General features: G+C 39.0%; 1 protein-coding gene across 2 annotated transcripts in view; it reads left to right on the plus strand.

Annotated features, from left to right (window-relative positions):
* Positions 1 to 25,823, plus strand: part of LOC124605256 (cytochrome P450 4g15-like) — a 162,300-nt gene that overhangs the window by 77,668 nt on the left and 58,809 nt on the right. For both annotated transcript variants that reach the window (XM_047136815.1, XM_047136816.1), the window contains exons 6-7: positions 1,399 to 1,468; positions 24,958 to 25,084. In XM_047136815.1, coding sequence (XP_046992771.1) covers positions 1,399 to 1,468; positions 24,958 to 25,084 — 197 coding nt within the window. The remainder of the gene's footprint in view (positions 1 to 1,398; positions 1,469 to 24,957; positions 25,085 to 25,823) is intronic.

The raw sequence follows: 25,823 nt of genomic DNA on the forward strand, positions 1-25,823 counted from the left end.
TTTACCATGCCTAAAAATCATCTAAGTTTCTTATAGATAATTTGCTTTGGTAGAATATGCAATGTGGCAATCTTTTCGGGCAAATCATCAGATCCCATTGGCCAAGACTTTGTGGCCTAGGAAAGTTACCTCGCTTTTGTGCATGTTGCACTTGCCTTCATTTAGAACCACTCCATAGTTACATAACCTCTGCTGCACTTCATGTATATGCTTGTCATGAAGTTGTACATCAGATGAATATATTAATATGTTGTCTAAATGTGCAAAGCAAAATGGCAAGCCCTGTAACACTTTCTCAATGAATCTCTGCCAGGTTTGGGCTGCATTTTTAAGCCCAGATGGCATAAACAAAAACTCAGACAGGTTGAAAGGTGTAATAATTGCTGACTTTGCAATATTGGTATGTGCCACTGGGATCTGATTGTAAGCTTTCCAGTAATCCGACACTGAGAAAACTTGTGCACCCACCAGAGAATAGGTACATTCTTGGATAGCATATAACAGGTACTTCTCTGGGACTGTACTCATGTTTAGCCTATGGTAATCACCAAAAGGGTGCCATGTGCCATTCTTTCTGCATTCTAGGTGTAATTGGGATGACCATAGGCTGTCTGCATCAGTGTTATCAGTAAGATGCGGCAGCATAATTCGGCAGCATAAATCGGCATCGGCTCCTCCAAAACTCCAATGCGTGTTTGTCACCTTCTACTATGACGCTAGTATTTGTCGCTGCTATGCATGTCACACTAGTTAACTCCAATGTGACATATTCTCTATCAGCTATTTGCAGTAATTTATTGAATGGTCATTCTTCATATACTGTTAATGTCAGCCATACTTGAGACAGAAGTTGTTGTCATCAGATATGTAGCAACAGCTCATTAGATATTGCACTACAGTCCACTATTGCTCACAAAAATCTCCAAAATCTAGTGGGTTTTTGCCCTGACTTTTTTCCTGGTAAAGCACTCCTGAAAGCCTCTGCTCAGGTAACTTCATGCAGTATGTGATAAGCAAAGTCTTCAGTGCGAGATATGCTTATTGATGAGGTTGGTGTAGAATAACATCAGAAACTATTGTTGTTGCTCTCTAGTCTAAATTGTTAATTGCCAGTATAAATTGTTTTCCAAGATCACAAACCATATGTCTGCAGTTATGTACGTCAGAAATCAAACCTGCATATACTTTGAGGCAGTTATTTAATTAGCTTACATTTGGAAATAACAGCTATAAAGAAAAAACAAAGAATAAACATCCAACTGTCAAAAACAGTTGCTGTTCATAGGAATAAACACTGCATTTCACTGGTCAGTCTCTTGTTCCCACAAGCTATTCACTGTGATACTTTTCAACCAAAAGCAATAACAATTTATTGACATAGTTTTAAATTCTTTCCAGAGACTGCAATGGGAGTCAAGAGAACGTCACAAGATGGAGAAGGGTATGATTATGCAATGGCCGTAATGAAGTGAGTACTATTTGCAAATTGTGAGTTATAACAGCAGTACTTTATGTATCCACATACTGACGCAATAATACTTACAACAAGTACATTCCATACTACAGAAGCAAATAGGTCACATTGTTAATACATATCAATCTTTAAAATTTGCCAAAAAAGCTTGTGCAGAAAACAAATACTTGCAGCAAGTCTTTTCAAAATATACCATCACAAAAAAGATTTTTGGGGTCTTTAACCCATATTAAGAGTGGAATACGACTGTTGTCTCTTACCTCTTCAGTTCACATTTCATGTATGGTATGCATAATGATCACCATCAGGTCATTAATAATATATTAAGAACTCTTCCTACAGTGCCTTGAGTTCACTTAATAATGACTAAGAACTACTAAGTTGTCATATATTCTAGAACTAATAGTGCCACCCACTAACTCCTTTTATTTAACCATAATATTAAATCAGTCCTTCCACTTAAAGCAGCACTGACAATTTATTTTTTACAACTATTCTCTAAAGAGTGAGAGCTATATTGTGCTGTAGTTATAAAAGAGAGCACACTGAGCTTTTCTTCCAGTTGCAACAAAAATCTGAGTCAATATATTTTATTTTGTATTCTTCACTTTTACACCATTTTGGCTGTGTGGCAATTTTCTGATGTGTAGTACAAACCATGAAATGGATATATTAAGTTACACTCAGAACTTATGTTGTTATTACATTGTTAAAATGCAATGGATGGCAGGATTTTTAAATAAAGAACATGATACAAAGTGCTTATTGAATAGTGGTATACTATTTTAAAAATGACCTACCCCACTGCATTTTCCACATTTACATCTACATCTACATGGATACTCTGCAAATCACATTGAAGTGCCTGCCAGAGGGTTCATTGAACCACCTTCACAATAATTCTCTATTATACCAAACTCATACAGCACTCAGAAAAAAATTAACTCCTATATCTTTCTGTGTGAGCTCTGATTTCCCTTATTTTATTATGATGATCATTTCTCCCTATGAAGGTCAGTATCAACAAAATATTTCCTCATTCAGAGGAGAAAATTTGTGATTGAAATTTCATGAGAAGATTCTGCTGCAGTGAAAAATGCCTTTGTTTTAATGATGCCCAACCCAAATCTGGTAGCATTTCTGTGAAACTCCCTCCCCTATTTTGCAATAATATGAAACATGCTGCCCTTCTTTAAACTTTCTTGATGTACTCAGTCAATCCTATCTGCTAAGGAGCCCACACTGCACAGCAATATTCTAAAAGAGAGCAGACAAGTGTGGTGTAGGCAGTCTATTCAGTAGATCTGTTGCATTTTCTAAGTGTCCTGCCAATAAAACCAGTCATTGGTTAGCCTTCCCCACAACATTTTCTATGTGTTCCTTCCAATTTAAGTTGTTTGTAATTGTAATTCCTTGGTATTTAGTTGAATTCATGGCCTTTAGATTTGACTGACTTGTCATGTAACCAAAGTTTAACAGATTCATTTTAGTGCTCATGTGGATGACCTCACACTTTTCATTACTTAGGGCCAATTGCCAATTTCTGCACCATACAGATATATTTTTTAAATTGTGTTGCAGTTGGTTTTGATCTTCTGATAATTTTATTAGATGATAAATGCAAACAACCTGACGACTGTTCAGAGTGTCTCCTAAATTGTTTATGTAGATAAGGAACAGCAAAGGGTGTATAACACTACCTCGGGGAATGCAGAAATCACATCTGTTTTACTCGATAACTTTCCATCAATTACTATGAACTGTGATCTCTCTGACAGGAAATCACGAATCCATTCCAATAACTGAGATGATATTCCATAAGCACACAATTTCAATACAAGCCACTTGTGTAGTACAATGTCAAAAGCCTTCTGGAAATCTAGAAATGCAGAATCAATTTGAAATTCCTTTTCAATAGCACTCAACACTTCATGTGAATAAAGAGCTAGTTGTGTTTTACAAGAATGATGTTTTCTATATCTGTGTTGACTGTGTGTCAGTAAATCATTCTCTTTGTGGTAATTCATAATGTTCAGACACAATATATGTTCCAAAATCCTGCTGCATATCAAAGTTGATGATATGGGCCTGTAGTTAACAGATTACTCCTACTACCTTTCTTGAATATTGGTGTGACCCTTGCAACTTTAAGTCTTTGGGTACAGATATTTCCTTGAGCGAACAGTTGTATATGATTGTTAAGTATGGAGCTATTGTATCATCATACTCTGAAAGGAACCTAACTGGATCAGAAGACTTGCTTTTGTTAAGTGATTTAAGTTGCTTCACTACTCTGAGGATATCTACTTCTACACTACTCATGTTGGCAGCTGTTCTTGATTCAAATTCTAGAATATTTACTTTGTCTTCTTTGGGGAAGGACTTTTGGAAGGCTGTGTTTAGCAACTCTGCTTTGGCAGCACTGTCATCTATAGTATTTCCGTTGCTATTGCACAGAGAAAGCATTGATTGCATCTTGCTGCTAGCACACTTCACGTACAGCCAGAATCTCTTTGGATTTTCTGCCAAGTTTTGAGACAAAGTTTCATTGTGGAAACTACACTCCTGGAAATGGAAAAAAGAACACATTGACACCGGTGTGTCAGACCCACCATACTTGCTCCGGACACTGCGAGAGGGCTGTACAAGCAATGATCACACGCACGGCACAGCGGACACACCAGGAACCGCGGTGTTGGCCGTCGAATGGCGCTAGCTGCGCAGCATTTGTGCACCGCCGCCGTCAGTGTCAGCCAGTTTGCCGTGGCATACGGAGCTCCATCGCAGTCTTTAACACTGGTAGCATGCCGCGACAGCGTGGACGTGAACCGTATGTGCAGTTGACGGACTTTGAGCGAGGGCATATAGTGGGCATGCGGGAGGCCGGGTGGACGTACCGCCGAATTGCTCAACACGTGGGGCGTGAGGTCTCCACAGTACATCGATGTTGTCGCCAGTGGTCGGCGGAAGGTGCACGTGCCCGTCGACCTGGGACCGGACCGCAGCGACGCACGGATGCACGCCAAGACCGTAGGATCCTATGCAGTGCCGTAGGGGACCGCACCGCCACTTCCCAGCAAATTAGGGACACTGTTGCTCCTGGGGTATCGGCGAGGACCATTCGCAACCGTCTCCATGAAGCTGGGCTACGGTCCCGCACACCGTTAGGCCGTCTTCCGCTCACGCCCCAACATCGTGCAGCCCGCCTCCAGTGGTGTCGCGACAGGCGTGAATGGAGGGACGAATGGAGACGTGTCGTCTTCAGCGATGAGAGTCACTTCTGCCTTGGTGCCAATGATGGTCGTATGCGTGTTTGGCGCCGTGTAGGTGAGCGCCACAATCAGGACTGCATACGACCAAGGCACACAGGGCCAACACCCGGCATCATGGTGTGGGGAGCGATCTCCTACACTGGCCGTACACCACTGGTGATCGTCGAGGGGACACTGAATAGTGCACGGTACATCCAAACCGTCATCGAACCCATCGTTCTACCATTCCTAGACCGGCAAGGGAACTTGCTGTTCCAACAGGACAATGCACGTCCGCATGTATCCCGTGCCACCCAACGTGCTCTAGAAGGTGTAAGTCAACTACCCTGGCCAGCAAGATCTCCGGATCTGTCCCCCATTGAGCATGTTTGGGACTGGATGAAGCGTCGTCTCACGCGGTCTGCACGTCCAGCACGAACGCTGGTCCAACTGAGGCGCCAGGTGGAAATGGCATGGCAAGTCGTTCCACAGGACTACATCCAGCATCTCTACGATCGTCTCCATGGGAGAATAGCAGCCTGCATTGCTGCGAAAGGTGGATATACACTGTACTAGTGCCGACATTGTGCATGCTCTGTTGCCTGTGTCTATGTGCCTGTGGTTCTGTCAGTGTGATCATGTGATGTATCTGACCCCAGGAATGTGTCAATAAAGTTTCCCCTTCCTGGGACAATGGATTCACGGTGTTCGTATTTCAATTTCCAGGAGTGTATTATAAGCATCTTGCATCAATGTCTGTGCTAAATTTTGAGCTTGATTTTTGCATCCATTTAAATTTGGCATGGTTTTTTTTCATTGTTTCTGCAACAGTGTTCTGGCCCATTTAGTGTACCAAGGAGGATGAGCTCTGTCATTTGTTAATTTACTTGGTATAAATCTCTCAATTGCTGCCAGTACTATTTCATTGAATTCAAGCCACATTTGGACTACAACTACATTGTTAATTTGGATGGAGTGGAGATTGTCTCTCAGGAAGGTGTCAAGTGAATGTTTATCTACTTTTTTGAATAGGTATATATAGCTAAATTTTTTATTTATTTGTGGAGGATTCAGAGGTTACAGTATTCAAGCTCACTAAAACAACTATGTGTTCACTGATTCCTGTATACATTTTGATGCTTGTTATTAGCTTAGCATTATTCGTTGCTAAGAGGTCAAATGTGTTTTCACAACTGTTTACTGTTCCCATGGGCTCATGAACTAACTGCTCAGAGTAATTTTCAGAGAATGCTTTTTGCACAATTTCAGATGAAGTTTTATCCATACCCCTGGATTTAAACAGGTATTTTTGCCAACATATTTAGAGTAAATTAAAGTCATCGCCAACTATAATTGTATGAGTCGGGTACATTTTTGAAATTAAACTCAAGTTTTCTTTGAAGCTTTCAGAAATTGTGTAGTCTGAGTTGTGAGGTTGGTAAAAGGATCCAGTTGGCAAGAATGACCTCTGCACACACTAACTCACGGGGATTACCTACTTCAAATCCACAACAAGATAACCTACTTCTAACATCAACAAACACGCCTCCGCCAACTGTGTTTAGCCTGTCCTTTCAGAACACTGTTAGATTTTTCAAAAAAAATTTTGGCTGGACTTATCTCCAGCTTTAACCAGCTCTCAGTGCCTATAACAATTTGAGCATCAGTGTTTTCTATTAGTGCGTGGAGCTCTGGTACTTTTCCGAAACAGCTACAACAATTTACAACTGTTACACCGATGGTTCCTGTATCTATGTTATTCCTTTGTTCATCCTGTACCCTTTGAGAATTAAGCCCTTTTAGCCTTTTCCCAAGAGCCTCTAACCTAAAAAACTGCTCAGTCCATGCCACACAGTCCTTGCTACCTGCATGTAATTGACTCCTGACCTGTTCAGCTGAACCCGAAATTCAACCATCCTATGGTTCAACTTGAGGAATCTGCAGCCTACTGGTCACAGAACCAACTGAGCCTCTGATTCAGACCCTTCACTTGGCTGTGTACCAGAGGTCCGCAATCAGTCTTGTCAACTATGCTACAAATGGTGAGCTATGCCTTCATCTGTCAAAGTGTTACATCGAAACATTCAGTACCTAGTCAAAAAGTGCATACAATTACAGTTAACACTAAGTAAGGAAAATGCAGATGTAGTTATCTTACAGAACATGGATTGTCTAATACTTTAATTACAATGACTAAATTTGACAACTATACTCTGAGTAGTAATTTCTGTCAAACAGAAAGTGGGGGAGTTGCCATATATTGTAAAGACCATCTAAATGTCACAAAACTAGATTTTAGCACAGAACTTAGTGTGGAAATGGCATTTGAAATTTCAGCAATAAAGCTGTTGGTAAACAAAGTGCCCCTGATTGTTATAGGTCTGTACATATCTCCTAGTAGTATTGTGGACAATTTCTTACAAAACATGAAAAAAATGATAGAAATTGTATGTAATAAGTATAAGAACATAGGTATTGTTATAGCTGGTGATTTTAATACAGATTCCTCAAAGTATACTAAAAATTATGAAAAAGTAAATGATATTCTGTGTAGCTATAATTTGTCAGACAGAGTTAATGGGCCAACCAGACTAACTAAAGACTCCTCTAGCTGTATAGATCACTTTTACAAAAAATGGTTCAAATGGCTCTGAGCACTATGGGACTTAACAGCTATGGTCATCAGTCCCCTAGAACTTAGAACTACTTAAACCTAACTAACCTAAGGACAGCACACAACACCCAGCCATCACGAGGCAGAGAAAATCCCTGATCCCGCCGGGAATCGAACCCGGGAACCCGGGCGTGGGAAGCGAGAACGCTACCACACGACCACGAGATGCGGGCTCACTTTTACACCAACTTAGATAACTGCAGAGTTGATATAATAAACCTTCACCTCTCTGATCATATTTGCCAGACAATGGAAATACTGAATATGTACGATTCACAAAGTACATATGAGCCGGTGGAAATAAGATGTACAAATGAAAAATGTTTAGAGAAGTTGGAGTCCACACTGCAGTCTGAGACATGGAATGATATATATTGTGCAGAAAATGTTGCAGACAAATGGAATAATGTTTATAACACTTGCTTTGCCCATTTCAATGTAACATGTCCAGTTACTTTCAAAAAGAAATATACTCAAAACTGTATAAGACTTCCTTCAGAAGTAAAACAGCTGAAGAAGAAAATGTTTATTACTTGAAAAATATATAAAGAGTTCCCGGGCACATCAACTAGAGACAACTACCAAACATGTCGAAAAGCCTATAAACAAGCACTGAATGTATACACAAAGAAAATTATACAGCAAAAAATTTCTACCTCAAATAACTTAGGCAAATCAGTATGGAACTGTGTAAATGAGAAAATCAGCAGAAAACCAAAGCCTAGTGTCATCAATATCCAACTAATGACTGATAATGTACTGCAAATATTTCAGATCCATATACGATCAGCAATATTTTTAATACCCACTTTATAAATTCAGGTAACATGTGTGTGACTTCTGACACTGATGACTACAAAACTCCTTACCAGGTACAAAAATCAGTGTTTATGTATGAAACAGACACAACTGAAGTAGAGGGAATCATAAATAAAATGCAAAACAAATTCTCTATGGGATGGGATGAAATTTCCTCTATTATATTACAACGATGCAAACATTCACTCATACCTGTTCTGGTCCACCTCTTCAATGAAAGTTTGAATAAAGGTGTGTTTTCATCTGAATTAAAATACAATAGTCAAGCCATTTCACAAAAAAGGTAGTATCGACAAAGTCAAAAACTACCAACCCATTAGCTTAATTCCAATCCTAAGCAAATTATTAGAAAAGGTTGTTTCACTATGGTTAGAAAAATTTCTTGTCAAAGAAAAAGTGCTACGAGATACCCAACATGGTTTTAGGAAAGGCTATTCAACATCATCTGCCATATGTGATGTAGTACATATGATATTTATGAAATTAGATGAAAAACAAAGGGTGACATGTTTGTTCCTAGATTTATCGTGTGAATTCGACATAGTATCTCATGAGCTGCTGCTTGAAAACTGGAAACTTATGGTATCAGAGGAATAGCCAAAAGTCTCATACAGTCATACCTACAAGACAGATATCAGGTCACACAAGTCACACACAAAGTGGGCAACGTTATTAAGAAGTACAGCTCCAGTCCAGCTATAGTAAAGTATGGTGTGCCCCAAGGGTCAGTTCTGCATTCTTTATTGCTCATACTATTTGTAAATGATCTGCCCACAGAACACAACAGCAAGATACTTAACTGTGCGGATTACACAACCGTTGTTAACTGGGAAACCAACGAGAATGATTTGGCCCAAAATTGTTCTGGTGTCTTATTTGGATTGAAGAATTACTTCCAAAACAATCACTTAAGCTTAAACATCAATTAAACAAATCTAATGGAATTTCAAATACACCACAATCAAGATGAAATTCGATGGAGTGTTGTGTCTGATGATGGTTCAGAAATAAAATTGAAAGATAAAACTTCCTTCCTTGGTATAATGTTAGATCAGCATCTCTCTTGGGAGCATCATATCGATTTCTTATGCCAAAAACTAAGCAAATTAATTTATGCAATGTGGACAATGTCACAATTTCTTAAATATGAGCAGATGAGTATAATCTACTATGCTTTAGTGTATCCATACCTCACATATGGAATTGAAGTATGAGGATGTGCTGCTGCCAAGCATGGAAATAGGGTATTCATACTTCAAAAAAAGTCAGTTAGGATCATGCGTAGGCTTATATATAATAAGTCCTGCAAAGCAGTTTCAAAATTAAGAAACTGCTAACACTTCCATCACTATATATTTATAAAACTGTTCAGCTGATGCTAAAATACAAGCAGTACAATCATCTAAATAGTGAAGTGCATGTTTACAATACTAGGAGGGATGATGATTACCACCAGGAAAGAAATAATACAAAAAGTGCAGACGAGAGCCCCTATTACATGGGGATCAAATTTTATAACAAACTTCCAAAAAAATTAAAAAGCTTAAGTGGAAGCTGCTTTGAAATTGCCTTGAAGGAGTTCCTCAGTAATAAGTGTTTTATAGTATTAAGGAATTCCTCTCAGGGAAGTAGAATACCTTCATTTGTATAAATAGTATTTACATGTACAAAAAAAAAAAAGCAACAATTTTTTATCTGTAGGCCTATTGTATATAATTGTTTCCCACAATGTTATAAGGGGAAATGATCAATATGTAAACTATCCAAAACAAATCCTTGTATTTGTCCATGGGTAATAAGTAAATAAATCTCACAAGTGAGACTGGCAGCCTTTACCACTTCTGTTAGCCACTTGAGACCAGAGAGAATCTCTTCTGATCCACGTGACACACATCACTGGTGTCGACATGAGCCACCACCTACAGATGACTGCACACTGTGCTGTTCATGGCGTCCAGAAGGACCCATTCCATGTCTGGAATGACTCCACCTGGTATGTCCTCAGAGTACATATTGGCTTTCTTCCCCTTCCTGCCCCTAAGGGGCCCCATGACATGCCTAACATTGGAACTCCCAACTACTAATAATCCCATCCGTTGCAGCTTCAAGCTGTGTAACTGAAGCCATCTGAGCCTGGAGCTGAAAATGAAGTGTCACCAACTCAAGTTACATCCACACATAACAATCATATAAAAACTTCGCTACTCAGATAAGCAGACTATCGACATGTGTTGTGGAGCTCTACTGTAGACCCTGACAAAAATGCAAGAACTGTGTCTATTAGATATTAAATTAACATGCAGAAACTCAAAAAACTAGACTGTCAAAGCTCACAGATTAAGTTATACAATTTGCTCCTGGTTAGGAACTCATAAAAGTCACAAAATTGGTTACTTCCTTGTTGCTGCTTCTGTCTTGGCCAATTGCTGTTTTAACAGATTATGCTCAACATAAGTTTTGATTTTAACCCAAATAAGTCTGTGTGATCAGTTGAAAGTAGAGGGTAATCTTTACAGAACATGCATCATATGAGGCAGAAATCAAAATGAGGATCTGAGCCACATACCAGTCATACTTCAATCTGAGTCAGCTTTTTAAACCATACATCCAAAACTGCACAGCAATGAAGAATACAAAACAAAATGACATTTTAATAATAGTAATGAGAGCCAGTGTGGGCAATTTTCTCCATAAATAACAAATTTCTGGCTCCTCATGAAGTAGAGTCCCATCTAACCAAGACATTGTCTTCCTGACCACAGGTATCCCTAGTTTTATTCCTGTAGTCTAACTGATTTCTTTTAATTGAGCTGTTCCTGGTTCTGTTAAGTTCATATTCCTTCCTCCACATTATTATTTCAAAGAAGTACTATGAGGGTTGTTTTTTAAGTAAGGGCCGCTTTTATTTTTTTAAAAAGATACAAATACTTTTGTAAAAAAACTTTTATTTTCTGATTCTACACGCTTTTACCTATTTTTCTATATAGTTGCCTTGTTTATTTAAGCACTTGTCATATCGTACAACTAAGTTTTTAATTCCCTCTTCAAAGAATTCGGCCGCCTGCTCCGACAGCCAAGAGTTCATGGCCGCTTTCACTTCATCGTCGTCATTGAAGCGCTACCCGCCAAGATGGTGTTTCAGGTACCGGAAAAGGTGAAAATCACTAGGAGCAAAGTCGGGGCTGTATGGTGCATGGTCCAAAACTTCCCAGCCAAAAGAATCAATCAAATCCCGAGTCTTTTGAGAGGTGTGGGGCCTAGCATTATCGTGCAGGAGCAAATCTCCTTTTGTCAGCATGCCGTGCCTTTTGTTTTGAATTGCTCTGTGGAGCTTCTTTAGAGTTGCACAGTAGGCATCTGAGTTTATTGTCATTCCTCATGGCATAAAGTCCACTAGCAAAACACCGCGCCGGTCCCAGAACACAGTTGCCATAATCTTGCGCTTTGACAACGTCTGTTTGGCTTTGACCTTGACGGGTGAGGTTGTGTGTCGCCATTCCATCGATTGTCGCTTGCTTTCGAGAGTGATATGGGATACCCACGTTTCATCTCCAGTGACAATTTGGCTCAACATGTCATCCCCTTCTTCCTCGTAATGAACCAAGAAGTCCAATGAAGTGGCAAATCTCTTCCCTTTGTGGTCCTCTGTGAGGAGTCTGGGTACCCACCGAGAACACAGTTTCTTAAAGTTTAGGTTTTCAGACACAATTTTGTACAAAACTGATCTTGAAACTTGTGGAAATTCCAAAGAAAGAGTGGAAATTGTGAATCTTCTGTCCTCACGAATCTTTGTTTCGACTGCAGCCACCAAATCATCAGTGATCACAGAGGGCCGGCCTGAGCGTTCTTCGTCATGGACGTTTTGATGGCCATTTTTAAACTCTCTAACCCATTGATGCACTTTACCTTCACTCATTGCATTAAAGCCATAAACTTCTGTTAACTGATGATGAATTTCTGCAGCTGATAGGCTTCTCGCGGTCAAAAAACGTATCACTGACCGTATCTCACACGCGGCGGGTGATTCAATAATTGTAAACATTATAAAGTAGCACAGTGATGCGTACATGTCAGCTACAGAGCTGCAACTTGCATCAGTGTGAACGGGAAGGATGCCGGCAAGTGGCGCAGTGGCTTGTTGTGGCGTCCATGCGAACTACGGGACTATGTGCGCGAACGGCCCTTACTTAAAAAACAACCCTCATATATTCTTGAATTTATTTACTGTTGTAAAAATGTAATAATAGTATTATGGAGTGCCTTTCATACACAAACACAAAATTGTCATTACTGTACGCTAGATCCCTGAACTGAATAATACAGGCATAGCAGGCAACACATATTTCATACATGTGTTGTACATTCCTTACAATTTCTCAATCAGTCCTTGTTTGGTTAACACCTGGAGAATATACCACCATGTTCCATGTAAATAAAGTGAAACATACTGGTATATTTCATTTCACTTTACCAATGTAAACTAGTAGTCACCACATAGATTCTTTTGATACCAGCTAATTTCCATTACAATTCTACATATTGAACCTCTTCCATCTCTCTTGAGAGACTTCTTCATGCTGGCAAAACAAAAGATGGAACATTAGGGTTTAAAGTCCCGTTGACAATGAGGCGATTTGAGATGGTTAATAGCAATTCACAAAAAATTGTGTATGAGTGAACAAAATTTCTATTTGCTTTTACAAGGCCAAAACAATCCACTTATGAAAATTAATAGTTAGAGAATAATTTTGTTTGTGGTCATAAGAAAGGTAAAATTATACAAATTCAGACTTGTAATTCACAACACTCACACCAATGACACCTCTCATATTCTTCTCATAAATTAAGGAGTATCATGTGCCAGCACAGAATTATGCCCAATTCTCTTCTGAAATCAGTTAGCTTTTAGTAGTCAAATAAATTGGCATGGTTAGTTACTTCAGTTACTTTTCTTGACATGAAGGCCCAGAGGGACCACACACAGCTAAAATGCTCCTCTTCCACTGGGTTCAGTTATGTGCCTTCTGTTGCCAGTCACCCTCTATCTGATCTACAGCAAGTCCTCGCAGATTCCATCTCTCCATCTTTTCTTTGGTCTTCCTAGAGGTCTTCTTCAACAAAGAGAAAAATCCATGGTTTTGAAAGGCCATCAGTTTTTATTAATTTGAGTGACATATCCTGCCCAAACAAGTTGTCTGTTCACCTCAAGCTTACAATGTATGGTCTATTGTACATTTCGTCCAGCCCATAATTATGCCAGACCCTCTATCCTCCAGTGACCTTATCATGTGCCAGACCATAGATCATATTTAAGGCATTTTTTCTCGAAAACAAGAAGTTTATTTAAGTATTTTCTGGAGACTCCCAAGTTTCACAACCATACAGCCCTACAGGTGGGATCAGTGTTTTGTACAGCTGGAGTTTGCAATTCCCTGAGAAACTGCATGATTTAAAAAGCTGGCTCAGACTGAAGTATGATTGGTTTGTGGCTCAGATCCTCATTTTGATTTCTGCCTCACATGATGCATATTATGTAAAGGTTACCTCCAGTTATTTAAAATTATGACCCCTTTTGTATGATTGGGTTCAGACAAACAGAGGCTGGAGTTGATCTCTTGAATAGACATGAGTTCTGCACATCATCAGATACTTGGTCTTCAACTCGTTCACAAGAAGACCAATTCTGCTCACTGCCACCTCCATCCTGCTGCTCATCCACATCAGTTCTTCCACAGATCTGGACAACAAGTCCACATTGTCGGCAGGTGCAAGATGTCTGATTTTCTCTCCCTCTGCCTCAATCCCCCCCCCCCCCCCTCCAGTGTTCTTATGGAAAGCTTTCCCCATTATCTTTTTGAGAGACAGATTGATCAATATTGGTGACACACCACCTCCTTATCTCAAACCTGTTTGTTTACGTAGAGCTCTCCGTGATTTGGATCCCAAGCTTTACTTTGGCTTTTGACTCAGTTATACAAATTTGAATTGGGCTGATGAGTTTCTTGGGTATCCCAAACTCAGTTAGATAATTCATCAGGCTTACCTGGTGGATGCAGTCATATGCCTTCTTAAAATCTATGAAGAGCACCTGCATATCTTCTCCATATTCTCACACCTTCTCAGTGAGTTGTTGCAGTACATAGATATTGTTGGCAGTAGAATTGCCCTTTCTGAAAATCCTCTGATTTTCACCAGTCATTTCTTTTGCAAATGGCTGGATTCTATCCAGGATGCAGTTGGACAAGATTTTATAGCAGACATTCAGGAGGACAATTCCTCTGTAGTTGATGCATTCCATTTTGTCACCTTTCTTGTGTATGGGCCTGATGACCACTGTCTTCAGTCTTCTGGGATCTCCTCCAACATCCAAATCATCTGAATTAGTTGGTGGATAATCTTGTGGAGTCTCTCCCCTACAGTTTGAATGATTTCTGACTATATTCCATCTTCTCCTGGACTTTTTTCCTTCTTCAGCTTCATTATCTGATACTTTATTTCCTCCAGTGTAGGTTGTGGGTAATCTAAAGCTACAATCCAGAGTGAGATTTTCACTCTGCAGTGGAGTGTGTGCTGATATGGAACTTCCTGGCAGATTAAAACTGTGTGCCGGACCAAGACTCAAACTCAGGACCTTTGCCTTTTGCAGGCAAGTGCTCTACCATCTGAGCTACCCAAGCATGACTCATGGACCATCCTCACAGCTTTACTTCTGCCAGTACCTCATCTCCTACTTTCAAAACTTCACAGAAGCTCTAACGTGAACCTTGCAGAACTAGCACTCCTGGAAGAAAGGATATTGCAGAGACATGGCTTAGCCGCAGCCTGGAGGATGTTTCCAGAATGAGTAGGAGATGAGGTACTGGCAGAAGTAAAGCTGTGAGGATTGGGCGTGAGTCATGCTTGGGTAGCTCAGTGGGTAGAGCAATTGTCCGTGAAAGGCAAAGGTCCCGAGTTTGACTCTTGGTCCAGCACACAGTTTTAATCTGCCATGAAGTTTTAAATCTACAATGTCAGGAGACTGAAATTCGAAAACATCTTTAGATGCATCACTATTGAGGAGCCCTGTGAAGTATTGTTTCCATCTCTCAGAAATGTGGAGCTCATTGATGAGTATATTCCCATTAATGTCCTTGACAAATTTGTGGTGGCTTTGGTATCCCTTGTTAAGAAGTTAACTTTATGGTACATCTTTTGTGCCCCTTTCCTCAAGAAATCTTATTGAGCCTCTCCTGCCATTTCTCTGGCATACATTCTCTTTTCTCTCCTCAGGGATGCTCAGGTAGTCCTCTGTACTTCTTCAAACTATCCTTTGGCTTGTGCAAAATCTGCACCTTGTAGCCATGTCTCCTTGGCAAATGCCTCAATGGATTTATTCCTAAACCAAATCTTCTTACCTCTGACCTGCTTGTCAATGACTGCATTTCCAACCTTATTTACTGCATGCTTGACTTTTTCGTAACTTCTTCTGGGTTCATGCATAAAAAGTTCTCGGTTTACTTGCTGCGTCAAATTTGGATAAAATCCCAAGCTTTCAATGACTACCTCCGTCATCTTTGTCAGGGGTAAAACTGACTGTTGTGTACCAGTGAGTCTCCCACTTTTATAAGCAATGGATGGCTTCTCATTGGCTGGATAATGTCATGGTGAAAACAGCGCATACAGAGGTGATGGCCTCTATGTCCATAGATTTTGTTTGCGCACTTTATCCAGCGTTGCTTGCAGTGCCATCCATCTCAACAGGTGGAGAACTGTGAGGAATGTAAGAAGTCTCCCTCTGCGCTCTTTCTTTATCAACTGCCCGCTTCCATGAATTGCTGGGTGCATATCCGGAGTCTCTGTTGAAATTATTTTCACATAGTCTAATTTAAACTGCTTCCCTGATGACAGAGTCCCAGTAGTTTGAAGCATGAGCAAGTATTCCTGTTTCATTGAATAGAATCTTATGTTTATTTAACAAACTGTGCTTAGCCACCACTGATTTTTCTAGATACCTGTATTTCAGGTGATGCTGATGTTCCACATTCCACACAGCGATCGGCAACAGTTCTTATAGACTGGTCCACATAATCTTTGCTCACTCGCAAAGAATGCTGTAAATTCCTAGTACTTTCAGGCTGAGATTATCTTTCATGGGTCGCAACATTTCCTTAATATTCCTGGGTGGCCGGAAGACTGGTCTGATTCCCTGCCGGCTCAGGACTCTACCGATCTTGCTCATCATTGCACCGCAGAATGGTAACCACAAAATGTGTTGGTCCTCTTGATCTGTTCGAACAGCATCCTTCCTAGGTTTCTTCACCAGAGTAGATCTGATATCATGATCAGAATATCCATTTTTTTTCTGAATACTGTCATCAGATAGTTAATGTCGGAGCTGAGATGATCCTTGTCCAAAATAGTCCTTGCTCTGTGTACCAAGGTGTTCAGCATAGCTCTCTTCTGAGTTGGGTTGTGACAACTTTGTGCATTCAGATATAAATCTGTATAAGTCAGTTTTCTGTCCGAGACATCCATTTGATTTTCGCTCCACCGGTATGTCTAAGAAGGGTAACTTCCCATCCTTCTCCACCTCCACTGTGAATCTTATGTTCTGGTGTATACCATTCAAATGATCAACAAACTGCTGCAGTGCCTCATTGCCATGTGCCCAGATTAAAAATGTATCGTCAACACACTTGAAGAAGCAGGATGGACATAAGGGAGCACTGTTCAATGCTCATTCTTCGAAATCCTCCATGAAAAAGTTATCTATGGCTGGTGACAGTGGCGAACCCATGGCTCTTCCATCAGTCATTTCATAATATTTTCACCATACAAAAAATAGGTGGTCATCAAAGTGTGTCGAAATAACTTCAGTAGTTCAGGAGAGAAATGAGCAGCCAACAATTTTAATTTATCTTCCACCGGTACCTTTGTAAACAAAGAGACCACATCTAGGCTGATCATGATGTCATTCAGACCTATCCTCATCTGCTTTATAATGTCAACAAAATTTTTGAGTTGTTAATATGATGGCTACAGTGGCTGACTATAGGTGCTAATAATTTGGGTAAGTATTTTGCCAACCGATATGTAGGAGACCCAATAGCACTAACAACAGGTCTCAATGGGAACCCATCTTTATGGATCTTCAGTAGACCGTATAACCTGGGTGGCCTTGGTGCTCTTGGTCGTAGATTCTTGACTAGTTCTTCTGGGAGGCCAGAGTTCTTCAATAGCTCCCCTGTCTTACTGCTAAGTGCTGCTGTGGGATTCCGTTTAAGAATCTGGAACGTGGTATCTTCCAATAATAGGGCCACTTTCTTATTATAATCAGTAGCATTGAGGATAACTGTGGCATTCCCTTTGTCTGCTGGTAGCACAACTAACTTTTGATCCTTCCCCAATGATTTCAATGCCAGTTTCTCCACTCTGCTTACGTTGGACTTAGGAGGCTTGGCTGTTACTAAAATCTGACTGGTGGCAAGCCTTACCTCATTTGCTACCTCTTCGGGAAGGTGCCAAACCACTTGTGCTACTCCACTGATAATCTCGGCCATTGGTAGCTCTTGTGGAGCTGGAGAAAAGTTCAGTCCCTTACTGAACTGAGATGGTGGCGTCATCAATTTCCTTGTCGGAGAAGTTGATAACAGTGTGATGTGTGTCACTGGGCCCAGAAATTCCTTTTCCAGGGTTAAGGCGCACAAATTTATCAGCCTGTTTTGCTGTAGTCTTGCTTAAATTAGCTCACTGATGTGCAGCCAAGGTCATATCTACCCACTCCCAGTCTCAAGGTGACAGAATGGCAGACAAAAACAAATGGCAACTATATAAGGAGCGAGTGTTGACATCCAGTTCATACCTCATATGATGTATACTCTCCCTGATGATCGCATGACTTGTCTTCCACAAAATTCTATTCACTGCAGCAGTTTGGATGTGATGTTCGACAACTGCAAAATTTGGTACAACCTCCTTGTCACAACAACATTGTAGAAAAGCCAGATTACTCAGCAGCTGTGACTGTTTCAGTCACAGCTTCTTCAGCTGATGAACACTGCACACTACATCCTCTCCATAGAGGAAACTGATATGACTATGAAGTCATTTGATGCGGCAAGTAAACCGAGAACTTTTTATGCAAGGACTCCGTCATGAAAGACTTCATAGTCATATCCTTCTGGGTTCTTTTGTGATACTTCTTCCTGCAGAATTTCATAGCAGTTGCTGGAACTGAAATTCTTTGTAGTACCTTTGAGCAAATTATGAACTACTTTCTTAACATTGTTTCTAACTCTGACTGTGAGTTCATTGCTCCTGCACTCTGCACCCCATGCTGTCTTTACATCTATCAACCAGTTCTTTGCTTTGATGTCAATTTCAATGTGATCTTTCTGATTAACTGTCTTTCCATCCAGTGACAGCCAGCTTCCTTTATGTATATCATTTGATTGGAAACTTGTGCTGGGCATGATTAATTAAGAACACTTCATTTGCTCCATTTAGAATTACTTTTGTTACCCAATTACTGTCAATAATTTACCAGCTATTTGGGCATCTAATCTCTTTTACAAGTGACACCCTCTCAACTTCTGTATTTATTTATTTCAATTTCCCTATGTGAACAAATCACTGAAAACAGAATGAGTCAATTTTTAATTTTATATTTAGTATGTAAGTACATTTATCTTATGGCAGTTTATCATATAATCTACCGTACATTGCCTCACTTAGGAATATACAGAAGTATATAAACCTGAGTTACACTGTACTTAAACAAAGAATGATGAATCCACTATATTGCCCACAAAAATAGGTTTAAGCTTACTAAAAAGAAATTATTCATCACATTCAGTGATCATAATTTTTGTTAAATCACCTGTTTAAATTACAGGTGTATTACAATACAAGTATTATGCATTGTTGCTTAGAAATTCATCTACACTGTAACACATACCTAAAGGCAATAATCTCAGTTTTTCTTTAAACTTGGGCATGTTCCCAACTAAATGTTTAATTTGTGATGGGAGGGAATTGAAAATCTTGGTCCTACTGTACAGAACCCCCTTCTGCACCATACTTTTTTCTTAGATCATAAGGAATATCAAGTTCCCTCTGGGTGTCACAAGGGCATGCTGAAAAGTAATACTTTCAAATTTTTATGTGAGAACTCTTAAAGCTTTTTAAATGAAACAAACACTACTAACATTCTGCATCTTTATTCTTCATATCTAGATATTTGCAGCTCTATGCCACTAGAAGGCTCTGAAGTGTAGCATGTAACATGGTGGTGTATAATGTAACTATTTCAGTACATGAAAAACAGTGTGTGCTAATTTTAAAAGATCTCATCCACAGGTGGAGCATCCTCTCCTTTAGCTTGACAATGCCAGCCCACACACAAGTCCTGTGACATCTGCAACAATCTGGTGCCTTGGGTTCAGTGTCACCAATCACCCTCCATAGAGTCCCAACTTGGCCTTATCTGATTTTCATCTGTTTCCCAAATGTAAAGAACACCTTTGAGGACTTCACCTTGATAGTGGTGAAGTCATGCAAACAGAGGAGAGGCTGTAGCTCCATCAACAAAGTCAATCATTGTACAGTGATGGTATCAACAAACTGATGTCTCCTTAGGAGAAACGTCTTTGTAAGCAGGGTGACTATGTTGAGAAATAAATATGTAGATGTGAAGAATAAACATGTAGAATGTTAATCTACAGTAACAATGTTTGTTTTACTTAAAAAGCTTTAAGAGTTGTCACATAAAAAATTTGGACACATTAATTTTCTACGTGCTCTCGTATAGTTATGATACCAAGCACTGGTTTTGAGTAACTTGTTATGTTTAATGACAAAGCACATCAGGGAAAAAGTATATTGATCAATGGTTGTAAGGATCTTTTTCTACATGAGTGTCTAGGATGGACTTCACACTAAATTTTTACAAACTACTTCTGTGCATGTAACATGGTGGTGTATAGTGTAACTATTTCAATACATGAAAAACAGTGTGTGGTAATTTTGAAAGATCTCATCCACAGATTGCTAGTTGTTGAGTTCCCCAAAATATTATACCATAAGCCATAAGTGGATGAAAATAGCCAAAGTATGCTGTTTTTATTATGTTCATCTCCCTGCTGTTAGATATGTTTCTTAGGAAAACATTGTCATGATTGATATTTTGCACAGATCTTGAATATGGTAGTGCCACTTCAGTTTGCTATCTATATGCAGACACACAAACTTGGAGGACACAACCTTTAAATCTCTTGCTCACTCATTTTTAGATTTATTTCATGTGGTACATCTACATCTATATGTTGTAAACCACTTTGATGACTGTGGCATGGAGTACTCCCTTTTTTGTAATTCAGTAGGGATTCTTGCTGTTTCGTTGATGTGCAGAGAACAGCTTGCAGGGGATAGTTCTCATCTATTCTCAGGTGTGTGCAGATCAAGATTTTCAACATTTCTGTGTTACTCTCTCATGGATCAAACAAATGTGTGACAATTCATGCTGGCTTTCTTTGTAAACATTCAGGATCTCTTTTTAGTGCTATTTGGTATGGAACCCACATGCTTCAGGAACAGTCAGGGATAGTTTTCATGAGTGTTTTGTAAGCAATCTCCTTTATTTAATACTTGCATTTTACCAGTGTCCACCAGTACGACATCATCTCCACTTGCTTTACCTGTAACTTAGTCTATGTGACCATTCCATTTTGTACTTGCAGAAATTGTTACACCAAGATATTTGTGTGAGTTGATTGATTCCATTTGTGACTCAGTTATTTTGTAGTCATAGGGCACTACATTTTAGTTTTTGTGAAAAGCACAATTTTAGATTTCTGAAGATTTAAAAGTAGTTGCCACCACTTTGAAATCTTAGTGCAGCTTTTCTCACATGCTGTCACTGTTGTGGTCTTCAGTCCAGAGACCGGTTTGATGCCACTCTCCATGCTACTATAGCCTGTGCAAACCTCTTCATCTCCGAATAAGTAGTGAAACTTACATCCTTTTGAATCTGCTTACTGTATTCATCTCCTTGTCTCCATCTATGATTTTTACCCTATGATTTTTTTACTATAATACCTCCGATCTCATGTTCATCTATGTCCTCTTCCAGTTCTATAATATTGCCTTCAATTCATCTCCCTTGTAAAGGCACTCTACATAATCCTTCAACTTTCATCTTTCCCTTCTTTGCTGAAGACTGGCTTTCCAGCCTAACTCTTGATATTCATGCAGCTGCTTTTCTTTTCACCAAAGGCGTCTTTAATTGTCCTGGAGGTGGTATCTATCTTTTGCCTTATGAAGTATGCTTCTGACTCCTTACATTATTCCTCCATCCATTCCTGCTTAGCCATTATGCACTTACTGTCAATCTCTTTTTTTAGACATTTGTATTCCCTTTCACCTGTTTCATTTGCTGAATTTTTATATTTTAACCCTTCATCAGTTAAATTCAAAGATTTCTACAAGACCTTGTATTTTTACATATTTGACTGCTGTTGTCTACACTATCTCATTTCTCAAAGCTACCCATTCATCTCCTTCTTTATTCAGTTCCCCTGTTCTAGTAAATTGTTGCCTGATGCTCCCTCTGAAACTCTCAACAACTTCTTGCTCCTTCATCTTAACCTTCCCACCTTTTTCAATTCCTTCAGTTTTAATCTGCAGTTCATAACCAATAAATTGTGGCCAGAGTCCAAATCTGCCCCTGGACTTGTCTTACAATTTAATATCTGGTTCCAAAATCTCTGTCTTACTATTACACAATCAATCTGAACCCTTCTGGTGCCTCTGGGTATCTTCCATGTATACAACCCTCTTTCATGTTTCTTAAACCAAGTGTTAGCAATGAATAAATTATGCTCTGTGCAAAATTCTGCCAGGTGGCTCCTCCTTCCATTCCTTTCCCAAAGTCTATATTCACCTATTACTTTTCCATCTCTTCCTTTTCCTACTATCAAATTACAATCCTCCATCACAGTACTATTAAGTACTTCACAAGGTTTGACTACACCATGAGAAATAAAGCTTGAGGGTGGATTAAAAAATGAAGGAGAGTATTCAAAATTCTTAGATATTTATATTGATAAGAATCTGAACTAGAAGCCATATGTTATAGATCTTTTTAAACATCTTCAACAACTTTTGCATAATGAATAATATCATATTTTGGAGATGACAGTGTTAAAAAGTCAACTTACTTTCCCTATTTACTAACGACTTATGTCATCATATTCTTTGATAACTCATCACTGAAGAGAAAGGTATCTGTTGCATAGAAGTGTGTAATAAGGAAAATATGAAGTGTCCCACTGTAGAACTCCTTTCAGACAACTCTTTAAACAGTTTATGATGTTTTTCCCATCCCCCAGAACATGGGCAGTGAGCATGCTTGCTAACATCAATAAGGAGTGGCTGTATATTGTCACTCTTTAACACAAAACACAGCGTAATAATTATCATACCAAAGCTTTATATTAACAGTGAGACAATAGTGAATAATTTAATAAAAATTTACGGAGATTGGATCTGTTGGTTGAAATCCTGAAGAATAATAACATTGCTCTAAATATATTGATTTTAATTTTGATATAAATACCTTTAGCAATATAAATCCATTTGATATAAATCCCATTTTAGAGAAATAATATGTATGTGATGGGTGGACACATACAAATAATGCACTGAATTAGTGTTCAGTGTCTGTCACCAGTGCAAATTTTGGTATTACTTTGTGCAGACATAGCATTCACACCTAGCAGCATGCTCTAAATAATATTTTACAAGACCCAGTACACAAAAATAGCATTTGTGGCATACACACCACCCATAACTTTCCATCTCCAGACAAAAGCAAAATCAAATATCTCACCAAAACTGCAAATGCAAAGAAGATGGGTGAAAGACTGTGGGCTCTGCCCTGCGTACTTATTCAAATGTTTGATCATATGACCACCCCTTGATGCAGTGAAGATACTTTCATCCTGACCGCCATTCATAATTTTCATAATAATCATATAAATTCTTATGATAAAACAATAAAAACCTTTTCAGTCATTATGTGATCTCTTAATAAACCCACTCACACATTATTTCAACAATTTTAAACAAATGTCAAACACATAGATCAGCACATCCAGTATTCGAGTCAAAACACTAACTGACCTACTTTATAAATCACATCTACAATTAACCATTGAGTGAGTGCACTTATGTATGAAATGTGCCAGACATAAATAACATTGTCTCCTATTGTTCCATTGTTGTTTTACAATTGCAAGTCTGTACCTATTCCTTCATTATTGCTTCAGCTAACATAGTGATAAGTTGTGTTGTCACATGTCCAAATGAACAGCAGTAATATAAAATAAACGTTGAGGTAGGTGAAAAAAATTTTATGATCCATGCAAGAAAATAACCCAGATCCCAAGCTAGCACCACAATTCTGCAAGGAGACAGTCTTCTTTGAGATAATCAGTAATTCATTGAGCAGTTGGCTGGTAGCTGATGTAACTGTGCTGTTCAATGTTTAGAGTCAGGTATTACTGAGGAGTAACACTTGTATGCAGTGAGTGATATAACGAAAGCTCATTTTATTATTTAATTAATTTAAGATTAAACTGTGACTTTGCTCATACATGTTTACCTTACCAACATAAAGACAGTTATTCTTTACAAGTGTACAAAGTAAGTGATACACATGCTCATGTTATAAGACACAGCTTGCCTGCTTGAGGATTAAAGACACATTGAAAGTTATTGGAATACTAAAGATGGAAATTCATGCTGGTAAGATCATTTGTGTCTCTGTGGAGGATTTCATAGAAATGGCACTATATACATTAATAAACTAAATTGTTTATAACATCTTTCAATTTGTTTAGTAAGATAAATAATCTATTCATTATATTGCAGGCATTATCCTCTTACATTTGGTGATCACAAGTGTGACATTCATTATGGATTCAATTGTTACAATTTATTATAAACAATAATGGAATAATGTTAACAATTTTTTAACTATTAAAGCTACAGACATGGATTTATATTCAATGATCTTGTCCCACTGCCATGGCTCCAAAACTGCTGTCAGTTTTTCTCTAGCTTACTTGCAATGAATTTAATGCATTTTCATTAAAATTATATTAGTGACAACATTTCAAGTGGCAGGTCCCTCCATCTTAGCTTGTCCATAGACCATGTTGCTACAACACACCCCTTTTTATGCCTGGGATAACCCCAATGACCATTGGGCCTTGTGGCTTGCTAGACACCTTTACTTCCACTCAACTCGCCTGTCACAGTCCATCTGGCAGCTGGCTGCCCCAACAAACACTCACACTAGCCCACAACCAATCTGTCAGATTCAGACCAATCTGTGACAGTCAAACCAGTTGCTTGTACCGTTATGAGTTGGGCATGTGGACAATAGCCCCAGGGTATATCTACTGCCTTATGAACCCTGTTGTCAGTGATCAATCACAACAGTAGCATTGATAATTACAATACTAGAAGGAGATATGATTTATAATATCCATCACTCTGCTTTAGATAAATCTTAAGAAATACTATAAATAGTCAGCATGCCACCATACAATCTGCTGAAATGATGAAATGAGTCATTCCACATCTTAGTGAAAGGTCACAAGTGTGATCCAGGGAACATACAGATAATAACTGCCTGCCAGGTCATTAAAGCTTCAAATGTGTTCTTAAAGTTTATTCATTCCCTTCTGTTTTTTCAGGATGTGTGATATTATTCACCAGAGAACATACAAGGTTTGGCTGAGGCTAGAACCAATATTCCGCTTGGTAGGAATGGCTAAGGAACAGTTGCAGCATCTGAATACAATACACGGTCTCTCATCAAAAGTAAGTATGGTGTGGTTCTAATGTGTAAAATGTCCACTACCAAAAAACGTTTTATATTTTTATTTCCAAAGTGCTACTGAATGATATTATAAATTGTAGCATGTATACAGGGTGTTTCAAAAAGGACTTTACAATTTTAAAAATTCATATAAATTTAGTGAAAGAAAATATAGAGCTGGGTTTAGAGGGAAACACATCAGGTTGTTTTACATTAAACTAAAGATGTTGTATGTGGCTTCCATTGGTTATTGTGCAAAAATCCCATTGGAAGTATGTTTCTTCCCAAACTCACTGTAACATTTCAGGTGCAACTTGCTCAGTGGCAGTGTAAATTCTTGCTCTAAGTACAGGTAGAGAAGCTGGCTCAGGAGGCACAAACACAATATCCTTGATGAATCTCCATAAAAAAAAATCAAGCATGTGTCAGGTCTGGAGAACATGGGGGCCATGCAATTGGCACATCATGGCCAATCCATTGACCTGGAAAGCAGTCACTGAGAACATCCCAGATGTCAGCTGTGTGGTGGGGTGGTGCACCATCTTGCATGAAGAAAACATTTTTGTTCTTGGTCATTATCATTGATCTGTGGTATCAAAAATTGTAACATATCCAGGTACACTATCCCGTAGATAGTACTCTCGTGGGAAAAAAAAGGAGCCTTACACTTTGTTCTTGCTCAATGCACAAAAAATGTTCAGTTTAGGGCTATCACAAACATGTTTCAACGTTTGATGTGGA

Source organism: Schistocerca americana, chromosome 3 (genome assembly GCF_021461395.2).
Source record: "Schistocerca americana isolate TAMUIC-IGC-003095 chromosome 3, iqSchAmer2.1, whole genome shotgun sequence".
Classification (NCBI taxonomy): Eukaryota; Metazoa; Arthropoda; class Insecta; order Orthoptera; family Acrididae; genus Schistocerca; species Schistocerca americana.